The 17,633-nt window shown below is 42.7% G+C and overlaps 1 protein-coding gene across 7 annotated transcripts in view; it reads left to right on the top strand.

Moving 5' to 3' along the window:
* The window catches only part of arvcfb (ARVCF delta catenin family member b), a 334,691-nt gene that overhangs the window by 170,725 nt on the left and 146,333 nt on the right, over positions 1–17,633 (top strand). For all 7 annotated transcript variants that reach the window (XM_061907096.1, XM_061907097.1, XM_061907092.1 and 4 more), the window contains exon 3: positions 7,494–8,134. In XM_061907096.1, the coding sequence (XP_061763080.1) occupies positions 7,494–8,134 (641 nt within the window). The remainder of the gene's footprint in view (positions 1–7,493; positions 8,135–17,633) is intronic.

Here is a 17,633-nt window from a genome sequence, read left to right as displayed (position 1 = left end):
AGTGAAGTGAATTATATTTATATAGCGCTTTTCTCTAGTGACTCAAAGCGCTTTACATAGTGAAACCCAATATCTAAGTTACATTTAAACCAGTGTGGGTGGCACTGGGAGCAGGTGGGTAAAGTGTCTTGCCCAAGGACACAACGGCAGTGACTAGGACGGCGGAAGCGGGAATCGAACCTGCAACCCTCAAGTTGCCGGCACGGCCACTCTACCAACCGAGCTATACCACAAAGCCATATCGCCCAGCCCTAGTCTGAATGAGGATTTTAGGTGCACTTGGTGGGGCATCACAACTCATTTCCTCAACATTTGTTTTATCATGCTCCTACTTGTGGCATTTTTCAGTGTTCTTAAACACGCAGGAGACACGTACCACGTTTTATATGCATTTCCACACGCAGTTGTGCACTTTTTTCTTTGTTCCATTTTCTTAAAAATGCTCAATTGGCCACATGCGTGGACAGCACCTTTTAGCTCTTATTTCCAAACTTGTGTACACTACTGAATTGGGGTCGTATGGCCACTTATGTGGACACTTATACTGCCATCTGGTGGTGTCAGAAGAGTATATTCCGTAAACGCCGAATCGTTAGGGCCCTACCCTTCAAACTGATTATTAAGACATAGACTTAAAAAAACACAGAAAAACCTGATTCAAGGTCAACTTAACAGTTCGTATTGGATTCATAAACCGTTTTTATCCCTAGTATGAGTACATGCACATTATCAATAAACACGTGTGCATCCTCTTCTGCTGGCATCCCGTGCATTTTCGTGGCCGTACTCCAGCACTCTCTTCTTCCTGGCAGGCACCTTTTCATATTTAAAACGTAGAATTAAACAGAAGTCAAGTTGGCCAATAAAAAAAACAAAAAAAACATTCCTGATCTTTTCTCAGTATAAAAGCTATTAAGAGTGGAATCAGACCATACACTCTCACTAGCCTGCAAACAGGCAGTCAACAGAAGTAGGTCGGAGTAAGTTATTTACCTTAAAAAAGACAAACGGGTGTTTTATTGGGTAAAGCTGTTGCCAAAAACAACCCCTTCAGAAAATAGTTGGTACCTCAAAGCTTTTATGCTCAACAAAATCCTCCCTTACAGATTGAGAATCATTTTTTTTGCAAATAATAATTAACTTAGAATTTCATAGCTGCAACACGTGCCAAAGTAGTTGGGAAAGGGCATGTTCACCACTGTGTTACATCACCTTTTCTTGTAACAACACTCAATAAACGTTTGGGAACTGAGGAAACTAATTGTTGAAGCTTTGAAAGTGGAATTCTTTCCCATTCTTGTTTTATGTAGAGCTTCAGTCCTTCAACAGTCCGGGGTCTCCGCTGTCGTATTTTACGCTTCATAATGCACTACACATTTTCCATGGGAGACAGGTCTGGACTGCAGGCGGGCCAGGAAAGTACCCGCACTCTTTTTTTGCGAAGCCACGCTGTTGTAACACGTGCTGAATGTGGCTTGGCATTGTCTTGCTGAAATAAGCAGGGGCGTCCATGAAAAAGACGGCGCTTAGATGGCAGCATATGTTGTTCCAAAACCCGTATGTACCTTTCAGCATTAATGGTGCCTTCACAGATGTGTAAGTTACCCATGCCTTGGGCACTAATGCACCCCCATACCATCACAGATGCTGGCTTTTGAACTTTGCGTCGACAACAGTCTGGATGGTTCGCTTCCCCTTTGGATGACACGTTGTCGAATATTTCCAAAAACAATTTGAAATGTGGACTCGTCAGACCAAAGAACACTTTTCCACATTGCATGAGTCCATCTTAGATGATCTCGGGCCCAGAGAAGCCGGCGGCGTTCCTGGATGTTGTTGATAAATGGCTTTTGTTTTGCATAGTAGAGCTTTAACTTGCACTTACAGATGTAGCGACCAACTGTATTTAGTGACAGTGGTTTTCTGAAGTGTTCCTGAGCCCATGTGGTGATATCCTTTAGATATTGGGGCGGCGTGGCGCAGTGGGAGAGTGGCCGTGCGCAACCCGAGGGGCCCTGGTTCAAATCCCACCTAGTACCAACCTCGTCACGTCCGTTGTGTCCTGAGCAAGACACTTCACCCTTGCTCCTGATGGGTGCTGGTTGGCGCCTTGCATGGCAGCTCCCTCCATCAGTGTGTGAATGTGTGTGTGAATGGGTAAATGTGGAAGTAGTGTCAAAGCGCTTTGAGTACCTTGAAGGTAGAAAAGCGCTATACAAGTACAACCCATTTATCATTTATATTGATGTCGGTTTTTTATACAGTGCCATCTGAAGGATCGAAGGTCACGGTCATTCAATGTTGGTTTCCGCCCATGCCGCTTACGTGGAGTGATTTCTCCAGGTTCTCTGAACCTTTTGATGATATTATGGAGCGTAGATGTTGAAATCCCTAAATTTCTTGCAATTGCACTTTGAGAAACATTGTTCTTAAACTGTTTGACTATTTGCTCACACAGTTGTGGACAAAGGGGTGTACCTCGCCCCATCCTTTCTTGTGAAAGACTGAGCATTTTTGGGGAAGCTGTTTTTATACCCAATCATGGCACCCACCTGTTCCCAATTAGCCTGCACACCTGTGGGATGTTCCAAATAAGTGTTTGATGAGCATTCCTCAACTTTATCAGTATTTATTGCCACTTTTACCAACTTCTTTGTCACGTGTTGCTGGTATCAAATTCTAAAGTTAATGATTATTGGCAAAAAAAAAAAAAAGTTTATCAGTTTGAACATCAAATATGTTGTCTTTGTAGCATATTCAACTGAATATGGGTTGAAAAGGATTTGCAAATCATTGTATTCTGTTTATATTTACATCTAACACTATTCCCCAACTCATACGGAAACGGGGTTTGTACATTTCTGTGAGTTTTGTTGTGCATTTAACCACCTCTGCCTCCTTCACTCAACACAATGTTTATTATTGCGTAAAAACAATGTTGGACTTCGGTCACATAAGCCGAATGAACGGACAGATTCCAAGGTAACAGGCTTTTAAAAACCTGAATAACTGCCTTCTTCTACTTCACATCTAATTCCCAGGCATCAGACCCACTTGAGCAGCCAATAAAGTCAATGCCACAGAGGTTGTGAAACGTTTTAGAGTCTTGTAAAGTGGATAGTTTGATGCCTTCAGCTTTTTCTTCCACGGTATGTTAGTAAACAGTTATGGTGCTTTCAGATTTCTATTTGTCATGAGATATATCTGCATCTACCATGAATATACTGTGGACTATTTTAACACAATTCTGCATAATTTTAGCCTTTGAGTCACAATTATCGGCCGATCTGAGCTGAGGATGTTGTTGTGGCTTGTGCAGCCCTTTGAGACACTCGTGATTCAGGGCTATATAAGTAAACATTGATTGATTGAATTCTCCGTACATGTCAGTGAAACGTTGTCAGGTTTTGGATTCATTGGACACTCTTGTTTGTTTTGTCACCATGATTACCAACTAGTTTTAATAACTAATCACCACCGCATTATTTAAGCCTGTAGTTGCCAGGCAGATCACCTCCTACACAACATTGTTATCCATGCCGATGATCCATGCTGTTTCTCAGTCACAGTAAGAGTTTTCGTTTTTGTTGTCCATAGCTTTGCCTTAGTGCAAGTTTTAGTTTTCATAGCCAAGTTTTGAACTTCCACCGAAGAGCGCCTTTTGTTTATACCTTTTGTTTTTGTACTATTTTTGAGTTAAGATTAAAGATATCATTACCTTCATATCGTGTCCGATTCAGTCGTTTTGCACCAGGCGAAAACAAACCACACCATAGTCCTAGTCTTGACAAATGGTATGTATTAGGGATGCACCGAAATGAAAATTTGTGGCCGAAGCCGAAGCCGAATAAAACTTAAACGCTTGGCCGAAGGCCGAATACCGAATAATAAATGCAGTTTTTCACAATTTTTTTATATTGCATAAATAGCCTAGAATACATATTTAGACATGTTTTTCAAATAAAGTAATTTTTTATTGAATATTGACATTTTTTTAATATTCCAGTAGCCTTTGCTTTTCAAAAAAAGCACAAAGTTTTTCATTTATATTAGGCCTTCATCCAGTTGTAGACATGATTGGAAACTCCAGATGTTGAATGTGCCAGAGTGTCTCCACATTTGACCGGCGATGCTAAGACAGACATGGCACAGAGATGTATGGATAACCTGCAGATGCATTTGCAACGATAGTCAACGAAATCACAAAGGTGAGTTTTGTTGATGTTGACTGCCAGCTAATCGATGCTAACATGCTACGCTAATCGATGCCAACATGCTATTTACCGGCGGTGCTAAAGCAGACATGGCACAGAGATGTATGGATAACCTGCAGATGCATTTGCAACTATATTACGTTTCCTTCCACCCACATTTAATGCGAAACAAACACTTACCAATCGACGGATTTAAGTTGCTCCAGTGTCAAAAGATGCGAAAGTCCTGATCGTTTGGTCCGCACATTTTACCGGTGATGCTAACGCAGCTATTCGGCCATGCTATGGCTATGAATAGCGTCAATAGCTTCAGTTTCTTCTTCAATATTTTCATACTCCAACCATCTGTTTCAATACATGCGTAATCTGTTGAATCGCTTAAGTCGCTGAAATCCGAGTTTGAATCCGAGCTAATGTCGCTATATCTTGCTGTGGTATTCCCATTGTTTGTTTACATTGGCAGCACTGTGTGACGTCACAGGGAAATGGATAGTGGCATCGCAAATAGCGAAAATCAAGCACTTTAAAGCTTTTTTTAGGGATATTCCGAGACCGGTAAAATTTTGAAAAAAAATTCAAAAAATACAACAAGCCACTGGGAACTGATTTTCATTGTTTTTAACCCTTTTGAAATTGTGATAATGTTCCCCTTTAAATGTGTTGTTGCACCTTTCCTGCTTCCGGCTCCCAGACCCTAGTCGAGCAGCGCAGGGGTGACACTCCTCCACGGCCGATGGATTCTCGGGGGCAACACCCTTCACCCTACCCGGCAGTGGGACTCCAGTGTAAATGATGAGTTTGGAGATTAGTTGCAAATCGTAGCTTTATTGAGGTCCAATCCAACAACACAATAGCCACTCCTAGCAGTCACGCTACCGCTCCCTCACCTCTCTCGCCCACACACTCACTGACATCACTCACTTCACATGCTGTCTCATATTTAAGGGCCACACACACATATAGGCTACTCTCATAACACCCTGGACAATGCCGAAGAAGCAAGTCCATGTCAGAAAACCAACAAATTTAGCTGAAAGGCACCGATTTTGTGAAGAGGAGTGATCAAAAATTCAAGCAGAAGCTTGTGGATGGATACCAAAAGCGCCTTATTGCAGTGAAACTTGCCAAAGGGACATGTAAGCTGTATGTATACTTTTGACCCATTTTCAGTAGACCCATAATAAATTCATAAAAGAACCAAACTTCATGTGCTCCAATAACTTTATAAAATAAGAGTTGTAGAAATGATTGGACATGTCAGGACGAGGGCTTTGGAGCGGTTTGTTTTCCCGTGAAGGTCTTGACATCTTTTAATTAATCCATCAAAAAGTGAAAACAAAAGATGCTCACAGTGGCTAAGAAAACAAAACTGTTACTAGAACATAAACTATGGACATGAAAACGTGAACTAAAAAAACTCACTAAACTGTGGGTTGAATAAAAAGAGCAGCATGAACTATGACCTGGACAGAGTACTCAGAGTGTCAAGAGTGCAGAACATGAATGTGATGTCGCCAGGCTGACTGACTGGCGACTACGGGCTTAAACAGTGGTGACGTGATTAACAACGGGTGCGTAAATCCAAATGAATCAGGTGGGTGACATGAGGACAGGTGAAAACCAATGGCTTGTCATGGAAACAAAACAGGGAGTGACAAGACAGGAACTGACAAAATCCAAAAACCAAACAGAACATTGCCAAACTAAACATGATCACCAAGACATGACAGGAAACTCAAGACAGCCATGGCATTATGTTCTTTACAAGTGTATGTCAACTTTTGACCACGACTGTTTATCTCCGATGCAGCTCCGAATAACGGTGCAGTTCCGGTCTTTCTCCCTTTGGAGATAAAATGTTGCAGCTCCATTAAGACCTTGAATCCTTTAAGAGGTCTCCTTTCCATGGCAAGATAAGGCTCAGTCAGCAAAGTTACAGTTACAATGTTGCATCCGTTGTGTTCGAGAACAGTTCATAACTTTTATTGACTTTCCATTTTGAATCACGATAGACAGATAAGCATTATTAAGTCCGGCTGACTGTGCTGTTTGGGAAGAACGGCCGCCCGGATCTGAACCCGAGTTGTGTTTTGTTATTGGACTTTTGTGCTCGTCACAGATTGTCAGTAAAAAACACCATGTTCAAACTTAAGGGTGTCCATATGTGCACTTGGCACCAGGACACCCTAGGCCGCAGTTCCATGATCGACTTTGTAGTTGTGTCATCGGATTCGCGGCCTCACGATCAGTGTCAGAGCTTGGTCCGCGTCGCCGGCAGTAAGTCGGACACGTTTCCAGTGAGGGTTGGACTCCGCCAAGGCTGTGTTTTGTCACCGATTCTGTTCATAACTGTGGACAGAATTTCTAGGCGCAGTCAAGGCGTTGAGGGGTTCCGGTTTGGTGGCCACGGGATTAGGTCTCTGCTTTTTAAAGATGATGTGGTCCTGATGGCTTCAGCTCTCACTGGATCGGTTCGCAGCCGACTGTGAAACGACCGGGATGAGAATCATCACCTCCAAGTCCGAGTCCATGGTTCTCGCCCGGAAAAGGGTGGAGTGCCATCTCCGGGTTGGGGAGGACACCCTGCCCCAAATGGAGGAGTTCAAGTACCTGGGAGTCTTGTTCACGAGTGAGGGAAGAGTGGATCGTGAGATCGACAGGCGGATCGGTGCGGCGTCTTCAGTAATGCGGACGTTGTATCGATCCGTTGTGGTGAAGAAGGAGCTGAGCCGGAAGGCAAAGCTCTCAATTTACCGGTTGATCTACTTTCCCATCCTCACCTATGGTCATGAGCTTTGGGTTATGACCGAAAGGAAAAGATCACGGGTACAAGCGGCCGAAATGAGTTTCCTCCACCGGGTGGCGGGGCCCTCCCTTAGAGATAGGGTGAGAAGCTCTACCATCCGGCAGGAGCTCAAAGTAAAACCGCTGCTCCTCCACATTGAGAGGAGCCAGATGAGGTGGTTCGGGCATCTTGTCAGGATGCCACCTGAACGCCTCCCTAGGGAGGTGTTTAGGGCACGTCCAACCGGTTGGAGGCCAAAGGGAAGACCCGGGACACGTTGGGAAGACTATGTCTCCCGGCCGGCCTGGGAACGCCTCTGGATCTCCCGGAAAGAACTGGACGAAGTGGCTGGAGAGAAGAAAGTCTGGGCTTCTCTGCTTATCCCGACCTCGGATAAGCGTAACAAGATGGATGGATGGACTATGCTGTTCCATAGAAAAAATAATTTCGTACTTTATTGTTATATTGACAAGTGCATCCGATTTCATCTACAGGTGACCAAAATGGTGAAGACAGTGACCACACGAACGGTGCGACAGGTTCCTCTTGGTCCCGATGGCTTGCCCATGCCTGAGGGCTCGCCCCCTCTGGGAAGCTACACGGACTCCATTGACCGGCGCTACATGAAGAACGGTGGCGATCGCTTCATTACTCCCCAAGCTTCGTCCACCTTGACCCGCTCCTACAACAACTCCTACAATGATTCCTACAGTGAAACGCCTGAGAGTCAGTACATTCGCCACTATGGCCTGCACGATGGCTACACTGATTTGACAGACAACTACGGCAGCCTGTCACGAGGCATCAACTTCAGACCGCCTCGCTACCCCTACATGCCAAACAGCTACCGGCCGGAGAACAGCTACACACTGCCAATTCGTAAGGATGACTACGGCCATATGGCCCAACCCCAGGTGCCTATGGGTAGCAGCACGGTGGACCTGAATCGCTCACAGCCTGAGCGCTTTCAGCCCGAACCATATGGTCTGGAGGATGATCGCCGCAGCTTCGGCCCCGAGGACGAGGAGCCATATGAGCTCGAGCCTGACTATTCCACCGCTAACCGACGCACGCTAAAAGGAGCCAACCGGGGTCGCACCCACAGGGAACCTCTTCGCGATGGACCCAGAGTCAGGTGAGATTTGCTTTATTTGCTTTGTCAGAGGTCAAACTGATACAGGGTACTCGGTAGTTTTGGACACGATCAACATATTTGACTTTACTGGGGGGATTTATTTCTGGAATGGCCAGAATTTTACACCCACTGTCTATGATTAATCAGTTAAGGTTCACTGGTTGGATGAAAACTAGAGTAGAGAATGTGAGCTTAGCCCTCAGTGACCTCTGACTTCTCAAATATGTGTTTGGACGGACAGACAAAAATTCCTAGAGACACTAGAGTCTTTTCTGAAGTTAGTTGGTTGGTTAGTTGGATGGCAGAATGAGTGCTATATGGGTGAATAGTTTGTTTTGCATAATAGGTCCCTTTAAAAAGGACCTATGATTATTTTAATCGACATCTAAAACACATCCTTGTGGTCTTCGTACGACTTTGGTAAGCTATAAAGTTGCACCACTTGGTGGATTGTCGGCGCATTAAACATAGGAGTATTACTATGGTGTGTGTATAAGGTAAGACATAATATCTGGCGTTTCGTTTCTCAATTTTATGCAAAAACAACTTTTCTTACCTTCTGGTGCCTGCTGATCTGTATTTGGGATCTGCATGAATCCTGAAAAATTGCACGCATCCGCCTTTGTAGTCCGTGAGGACACCGTAGTCAAGTTTATTATTTTTCTCTATCTTCTTGTTGTGTGACATTTATCTTCCGCTGTTGCCATTTCTAATATAAAGTAGTGTAAAGTTCTTACTTATATCTGTCAGTAAACTCGCCATGAAAGCGCTAAAACATACCGGTGTAGTGAGTTTACATTATTCACCCAAGGAACTTTAGTTATTAGAGAGTTCCGGTCGGACGGTTTTTCGCGGGACACATTTCTGGTGTTGTTGTTTCCGGATGAGTAGATGCTGCTCCGTTTTTGATTGAAGTAAAATCTGAATGTCAATGTAGTGGAACATTTCTGTCCTAGGGTTACCTCCAAACTAAATGCATCGGGAGGGACACGACATAAGAGGTCAAGTCACCCTGAACATTGGACAGTTACATAAGTTGTTATGCTAAAAATCAGGCCATCATGGAGCGTATAAATAAGAAGGGAAGACCAAGCCTGATGTGCGCTCTTTCTTAATTCCTTCACAAGGGTCCACCATCTTTCATCTTCGAAGACATTGTCTGTGTGAACATATTGATTCAATCCAACTTTGTACTATCTGATTGTGAGTAATTAAAACTGTTGTAAAAAAAACTCTCTATTGTTCCTGTTTAAGATTCGGACTATTCGACCACATAAAATTGGCGTCACGAACAGGATGAGGCCCCGGGGTTAAGGGGAACATTATCAGCAGACCTATGTAAGCGTCAATATATACCTTGATGGTGCAGAAAAAAGACTGTTTATTTTTTTAACCGATTGCCGAACTCTAAATGGGTGAGTATTGGCGAATTAAATGACTTTCTGTTTATCGCGCTGGAGGCGATGACGTCAGAATGTGACGTCGCCGAGGTAACACACCCACCATTTTCATTTTCAACACATTACAAACACCGGGTCTCAGCTCTGTTATTTTCCGTTTTTTGGACTATTTTTTGGAACCTTGGAGACATCATGCCTCGTGGGTGTGTTGTCGGAGGGTGTAACAACACTAACAGGGAGGGATTCAAGTTGCACCACTGGCCCGAAGATGCCAAAGTGTCTGCCGCCAGACCCCCATTGAATGTGCCAGAGTGTCTCCACATTTGACCGGCGATGCTAAGACAGACATGGCACAGAGATGTATGGATAACCTGCAGATGTATTTGCAACGATAGTCAACGAAATCACAAAGGTGAGTTTTGTTGATGTTGACTGCCAGCTAATCGATGCTAACATGCTACGCTAATCGATGCTAACATGCTATTTACCGGCGATGCTAAAGTAGACATGGCACAGAGATGTATGGATAACCTGTAGATGCATTTGCAACTATATTACGTTTCCTTCCACCCACGTTTAATGCGAAACAAACACTTACCAATCGACGGATTTAAGTTGCTCCAGTGTCAAAAGATGCGAAAGTCCTGATCGTTTGGTCCGCACATTTTACCGGCGATGCTAACGCAGCTTTTCGGCCATGCTATGGCTATGAATAGCGTCAGTAGCTATTCGCTCAATAGCTTCAGTTTCTTCTTCAATACTTTCATACTCCAACCATTTGTTTCAATACATGCGTAATCTGTTGAATCGCTTAAGTCGCTGAAATCCGAGTTTGAATCCGAGCTAATGTCGCTATATCTTGCTGTGGTATTCCCATTGTTTGTTTACATTGGCAGCACTGTGTGACGTCACAGGGAAATGGCCAGTGTCTTCGCAGAGAGCCGAAAATAAGGCACTTTAAAGCTTTATTTAGGGATATTCCGAGACCGGTAAAATTTTGATAAAAACTTCAAAAAATACAACAAGCCACTGGGAACTGATTTTTATTGTTTTTAACCCTTTTGAAATTGTGATAATGTTCCCCTTTAAATCCCCGACTTTTCAACCACATCATTAGAACAGTTAGCTCCATCTTTTGACACTTCTTCCACTCCCGTCCTTGCACGCTACACCGCTACAACAAAAATGACGGGGAGAAGACGCTGCCGTAGGTGAGACACTTAAATAAGACCGACTACAAAACGGCGCATCCGGAAGCTTGAAGTTGATGTGTAAAACATCATCAATGCAACATTTTGAGCAAAGAACCACCATTACATGTTATGTAGACCCCAAGGAAGTCTTTTACACTTGGAAAAAAAAAAAAACTCCTTTAATGCGCCTCATATATGAAAAAAGCTGGAATATAGAGCCATTCACCGGCAGTGCGTCTTTTTATCCAGTTCATCGAGCTGCATTTATGTGACTCTTGCACGTCGGTGTCATGCGCATGACAGAAAATGAATGAAAATAATTCTTCATCTAATCTTCAAATTACTAAATTCCTTGCAACAGCTGGTTGAGAAATGTTGTTCTTGAACTGTTGGACAATTTCCGTTTCATGGAAGCTGCTTTTATACCCAATCGTGGCACCCACCTGTTCCCAATTCGCCTGTTCACCTGTGGGATGTTCCAAATAAGCGTTTGATGAGCATTCCTCAACTTTCTCTGTCTTTCCAAATGAGCGAATATTTGCAGAAAATAACAAACGTTTTCCAGTTCGAACGTTAAGTATCTTGTCTTTTCAGTCTATTCAACTGAATAGACCGGTTCAACAGCCAGACGCCAGCCGTGGCACTCATTTTGAAATCCATCCCTCTGCTAAGATGTCTCCTGTGGTTGAGACTTTGCCATGGGCGTCTGGGTCTGTGCGGAGCAGCTGTGGTTGACAGCCATGAATGCCAACCTTTCCATTCAGGCCGAAAGGCAATTGGTACTAAGTTTTGCTTCTAACAGGGCTCAGAAGGGCCTGGGATTTCGCAATGCATTGGTGGACAAAGTTTTTGTTTACATGGATGTATTCGACCAGGGGGTAGACCTGACAGAGAGCAACAAAGTGGATTAAAATGGATTGAGTGGTAAAAGTTGCCGACCCCTGTACTAGAGGTAAATCAACAGGTCTTGACACTCTGCAGTGTCACCTGGCGAAATTAGTTTCAAACTAAATATATTTCAAGTGTAAAATACTCTGTTCATTAAAACCTCGACATTTTCGCTCTTATTTCCAAAATTGTGTACACTACTGAATTGGGGTCTTATGGCCACTTATGTGGACACTTATACTGCCATCTGGTGGTGTCAGAAGAGTACAACATACAATGGAATTTGGAAAAAAAAAACGTGTAGAAATAAGAATTAGCATGTCACTTAACATGAAGTACACGTTTGTGTACTCATGGACTAGGTACATCATTTCGAAAGATGATTCTTAGTTTTTATTCTAATTAAGGTCCAATAAGCCCAAATAGCAAAGTGAAATAAACAAAGCATGCAAACAAACAGCTTGGGCCTTAAGAGGTTAAATATGAGAAATACTTAAAGGCTTCACGGTGGCAGAGGGGTTAGTGCGTCTGCCTCACAATACGAAGTTCCTGCAGTCCTGGGTTCAAATCCAGGCTCGGGATCTTTCTGTGTGGAGTTTGCATGTTCTCCCCGTGAATGCGTGGGTTCCCTCCGGGTACTCCGGCTTCCTCCCACTTCCAAAGACATGCACCTGGGGATAGGTTGATTGGCAACACTAAAAATTGGCCCCTAGTGTTTGAATGTGTGTGTGAATGTTGTTTGTCTATCTGCGTTGGCCCTGCGATGAGGTGGCGACTTGTCCAGGGTGTACCCCGCCTTCCGCCCGATTGTAGCTGAGATAGGCACCAGCGCCCCCCCGTGACCCCAAAAGGGAATAAGCGGTAGAAAATGGATGGATGGATAACTTAAAGGCTTCTTAGTCATCGATCAAAAATATTGCTTTTTTTCTCAAATAATGTATGTTAGCGGTAGAAAATGGATGGATGGATGGATGTATGTTAGCGGCATTCTACTCAATACTGCAAGTGGAACGTAGTGAAACATGGTCTGATTCAGACTGAACAGTGTGAAAATGCCGTGACGGATTAACATGTTCCAGGTGATGGCGTTAAAAGTGATGTTTGATCATCTTACAGTTGCTATCCAGGCTATTCATGGCGCTTTTTTTGAACTCATTAACCCCATTTCTTTGGCTTTTTTTTTCATGCTGGATATCTTGCCGATTGTATTGTACCATATGTCCCGGCAAGAAATCTGCGTTCAAAGGACTCCGGCTTATTAGTGATTCCCAAAGCCCAAAAAAAGTCTGCTGGCTATAGAGCGTTTTCCGTTCGGGCTCCAGTACTCTGGAATGCCCTCCCGGTAACAGTTCGAGATGCCACCTCAGTAGAAGCATTTAAGTCTCACCTTAAAACTCATTTGTATACTCTAGCCTTTAAATACACTCCCTTTTTAGACCAGTTGATCTGCCGTTTCTTTTCTTTTTCTTCTATGTCCCACTCTCCCTTGTGGAGGGGGTCCGGTCCGATCCGGTGGCCATGTACTGCTTGCCTGTGTGTCGGCTGGGGACATCTCTGCGCTGCTGATCCGCCTCCGCTTGGGATGGTTTCCCGCTGGCTCCGCTGTGAACAGGACTCTCGCTGCTGTGTTGGATCCGCTTTGGACTGGACTCTCGCGACTGTGTTGGATCCATTGTGGATTAAACTCTCACAGTATCATGTTAGACCCGCTCGACATCCATTGCTTTCCTCCTCTCCAAGGTTCTCATAGTCATCATTGTCACCGACGTCCCACTGGGTGTGAGTTTTCCTTGCCCTTATGTGGGCCTACCGAGGATGTCGTGGTGGTTTGTGCAGCCCTTTGAGACACTAGTGATTTAGGGCTATATAAGTAAACATTGATTGATTGATTGATATGAGACAGATCTCACCACATCTTCAAGTCAAGTCAAGTCAGCTTTTTTTGTCAATTTCTTTACACGTAAGACATACAAAGGAATCGAAATTATGTTTCTCACTCTCCCATGCGTAGACAAAAACAAAAAGAAAACACAACAGTAAAGTGCAACGTGAATATGTCTATCTACTAAAGTGACAATATATATAGTTCCTGTTGTTTTTAAACAGGATATGACTGTAAACAATGGGTGTTTCATCAGTAGTGCAAATACTTGTGATGTACTTAGCAGCAGATGTGTGCAATTTTGCATCGTCATTTTTCTGTGGGTCATGCGGGTTTAGAGTTCAGGTTATTCCTGGGAGGGGGATTTCAAAGTCCTGACAGCCTGTTGGATCGGGCTGAGGATTGGGCTGAGGATTCCATTTTTCCTAAAGCAAACATGACAACTTTAGGACAGTTTTTGCATTCAATCCAATGTAAATATGCTATTCCGATGCAGTGGAACCCATGATGCATTGCGTTCCCACGTCTCACTTTCAAGCCTTATTGTGACAAATGTCAACATTTGTTGGTTGACTTTGCAGTTTTGAAACAATATTTGTGGCAAATGGTTGTGTTTTTACATTTTCGGGCTTAATTATTTTTAAATCGGAGCCCACAAACCGCACATTGAAATCCCTCGTCTAGATAATTGCAAGCTATAGTAATCTCATCTTGTTTTCTCATCACTATTATGACTTTTTTTTTCATGACAAGTAATTAGGGCCCGCATGGCCAAAGGACCTATTGTTTTCCGTCCGTTTTATTATTATTCTTTATTATTATTATTCCAACTGCTTCCAGGAAGAAAACACAGACAAAACTGCTTGTAACTTCCGGTAGGAATGCCGGAAAGACATGAAACAAAAACTTCTATGTAGGTCTCACTTAGACCTACATTTAGATAATTGACATCCTTCGGCAAAAATCAACAGGAAGTTAAAAATTGCCCCTTCAAAATAAAAGTTTTGTGAAAACCCGTCACCTTTTTCAAACCGAAACTCCTCCCAGTGCGTTTGTCGTTTCGGCTTCAAACTCGCACAGGAGAGAGATTGAACCCTTTTAAAAAAAACTGTCCACCAAAGTTTTGATAAGTTCTCCGGTTTGGATTTTACGCGCCTTCAAAAAAACCCTGCGCAAATTTTCCTAAAAAACGACGTTTTTGCCTCTTTGAGCTGTAATTTGACCTACTTAAAATGCTTCAAAGTGCAAGTTAAAGCTCTGTTATGCAGACCGAAAGCCATTTATCAACAACATCCAGAATCAGCGATCTGTAATTTCACCCCCTTAACATGCTTCAAAACTCACCAAATTTTACACACACATCAGGACTGGCAAAAACTGCCATCTAATAAAAAAACCAAACCCCAAAAATCTAAATTGCGCTTAGCGCCCCCTAGGAAAAAAAACAGACAAAACTGCATGTAACTTCTGTTAGAAATGTCGTATAGACATGGAATAAAAACCTCTATGTTGGTTTGACTAAGATCGGGACTCGGGACACGGCGGCGGCGGCGGCCAACGGCGGACCCGACCAACGCTGCTTGCAGCTTTAATTATTATTATTCCAACTGCTTCCAGGAAGAAAACACAGACAAAACTGCTTGTAACTTCCGGTAGGAATGCCGGAAAGACATGAAACAAAAACTTCTATGTAGGTCTCACTTAGACCTACATTTAGATAATTGACATCCTTCGGCAAAAATCAACAGGAAGTTAAAAATTGCCCCTTCAAAATAAAAAACCTGTCACCTTTTTCAAATCGAAACTCCTCCCAGTGCGTTTGTCGTTTCGGCTTCAAACTCGCACAGGAGAGAGATTGAACCCTTTTGAAAAAAACTGTCCACCAAAGTTTTGACAAGTTCTCCGGTTTGGATTTTACGCGCCTTCAAAAAACCCCTGCGCAAATTTTCCTAAAAAACGACGGTTTTGCCTCTTTGAGCTGTAATTTGACCTACTTAAAATGCTTCAAAGTGCAAGTTAAAGCTCTGTTATGCAGACCGAAAGCCATTTATCAACAACATCCAGAATCAGCGATCTGTAATTTCACCTCCTTAACATGCTTCAAAACTCACCTAATTTTACACAAATATCAGGACTGGCAAAAACTGCCATCTAATAAAAAACCAAACCCCAAAAATCTAAATTGCGCTTAGCGCCCCCTTGGAAAAAACGCAGACAAAACTGCATGTAACTTCTGTTAGAAATGTCGTAGAGACATGAAACAAAAACCTCTATGTTGGTCTGACTTAGACCAGGGCTTGAGTAGCGGCGGCAGCGGCCAACGGCGGACCCGACCAACGCTGCTTGCAGCTTTAATTATTCTTTATTATTATTATTCCGCCGCCTCTTTGAACTGTAATTTGACCCCCTGACCATGCTTCAAAACTCACCAAATTTCACACACTCATCAGAACTGGCAAAAATTGCCATCTAATAAAAAAACCAAACCCCAAAAATCGAAAATGCGCTCTAGCGCCCCCTACGAAAAAAAAAAACAGACTGCTTGTAACTTCCGTTAGCAATGTCGTAGAGACATGAAACCAAAACCTCTATGTAGGACTGACTTAGACCTAGATTTCATAATTTTACTTTAAACGGCAAAAATCCCCCAAAATTTGGCTAAAAACCCCTTCAAAGCAAAATTTGCCTAAAAAAAATGCTATTTTTGCCTCTTTGCGCTATATTTTGACCCTCTCAAAATGCTTCAAAACTCACAAAACTTGACACACACATTGGGACTGGCAAAAATTGCGATCTAGTAAAAAAACCAAACCCCAAAAATCAAAATTGCGCTCTAGCGCCCCCTACGAAAAAAAAAAACCCAGACTGCTTGTAACTTCCGTTAGCAATGTCGTAGAGACATGAAACCAAAACCTCAATGTAGGACTGACTTAGACCTAGATTTCATAATTTTACTTTAAACGGCAAAAATCCCCCAAAATTTGGCAAAAACCCCTTCAAAGCAAAATTTGCCTAAAAAAAATGCTATTTTTGCCTCTTTGCGCTGTATTTTGACCCTCTCAAAATGCTTCAAAACTCACCAAACTTGACACACTCATCAGAACTGGCGAAAATTGCCATCTAATAAAAAACCAAACCCCAAAAATCAAAAATGCGCTCTAGCGCCCCCTACGAAAAAAAAACACAGACTGCTTGTAACTTCCGTTAGCAATGTCGTAGAGACATGAAACCAAAACCTCTATGTAGGACTGACTTAGACCTAGATTTCATAATTTTACTTTAAACGGCAAAAATCCCCCAAAATTTGGCAAAAACCCCTTCAAAGCAAAATTTGCCTAAAAAAAATGCTATTTTTGCCTCTTTGCGCTGTATTTTGACCCTCTCAAAATGCTTCAAAACTCACCAAATTTGACACACACATCGGGACTGGCAAAAATTGCGATCTAGTAAAAAAAAAAAAAAAAAAAAAAATCAAAAATGCGCTCTAGCGCCCCCTACGGAAAAAAAAACCCCAGACTGCTTGTAACTTCCGTTAGCAATGTCGTAGAGACATGAAACCAAAACCTCTATGTAGGACTGACTTAGACCTAGATTTCATAATTTTACTTTAAACGGCAAAAATCCCCCAAAATTTGGCAAAAACCCCTTCAAAGCAAAATTTGCCTAAAAAAAATGCTATTTTTGCCTCTTTGCGCTGTATTTTGACCCTCTCAAAATGCTTCAAAACTCACCAAACTTGACACACACATCGGGACTGGCAAAAATTGCGATCTAGTAAAAAACCAAACCCCCAAAATCAAAATTGCGCTCTAATGCAATTTTTGAATAAAACACAGAAAAAACTGCTCCTAGGAAGAAAACACAGACAAAACTGCCTGTAACTTCCGGTAGGAATGTTGGAGAGACATGAAACAAAAACATCTATGTAGGTCTCACTTAGACCTACATTTTAATAAATAACATCCTTCAGCAAAAATCAACAGGAAGTTGGCAATTACCCCTTCAAAACAAAAGTTTTGTTAAAACCCGTCCCCTTTCTTCAAACGTTATCTCCTCTGAGCCCGTTTGTCGTTTTGGCTTCAAACTCGCACAGGAGAGAGTTTGAACCCTTCTGATTAAAAATTTTCGCAAGAGTT

Source organism: Nerophis ophidion, linkage group LG07, assembly GCF_033978795.1.
Source record: "Nerophis ophidion isolate RoL-2023_Sa linkage group LG07, RoL_Noph_v1.0, whole genome shotgun sequence".
NCBI classification, from domain to species: Eukaryota; Metazoa; Chordata; class Actinopteri; order Syngnathiformes; family Syngnathidae; genus Nerophis; species Nerophis ophidion.
The sequence above is the reverse complement of the archived record's forward strand: the minus strand, read 5'-3'. Positions and strand labels throughout refer to the sequence as shown.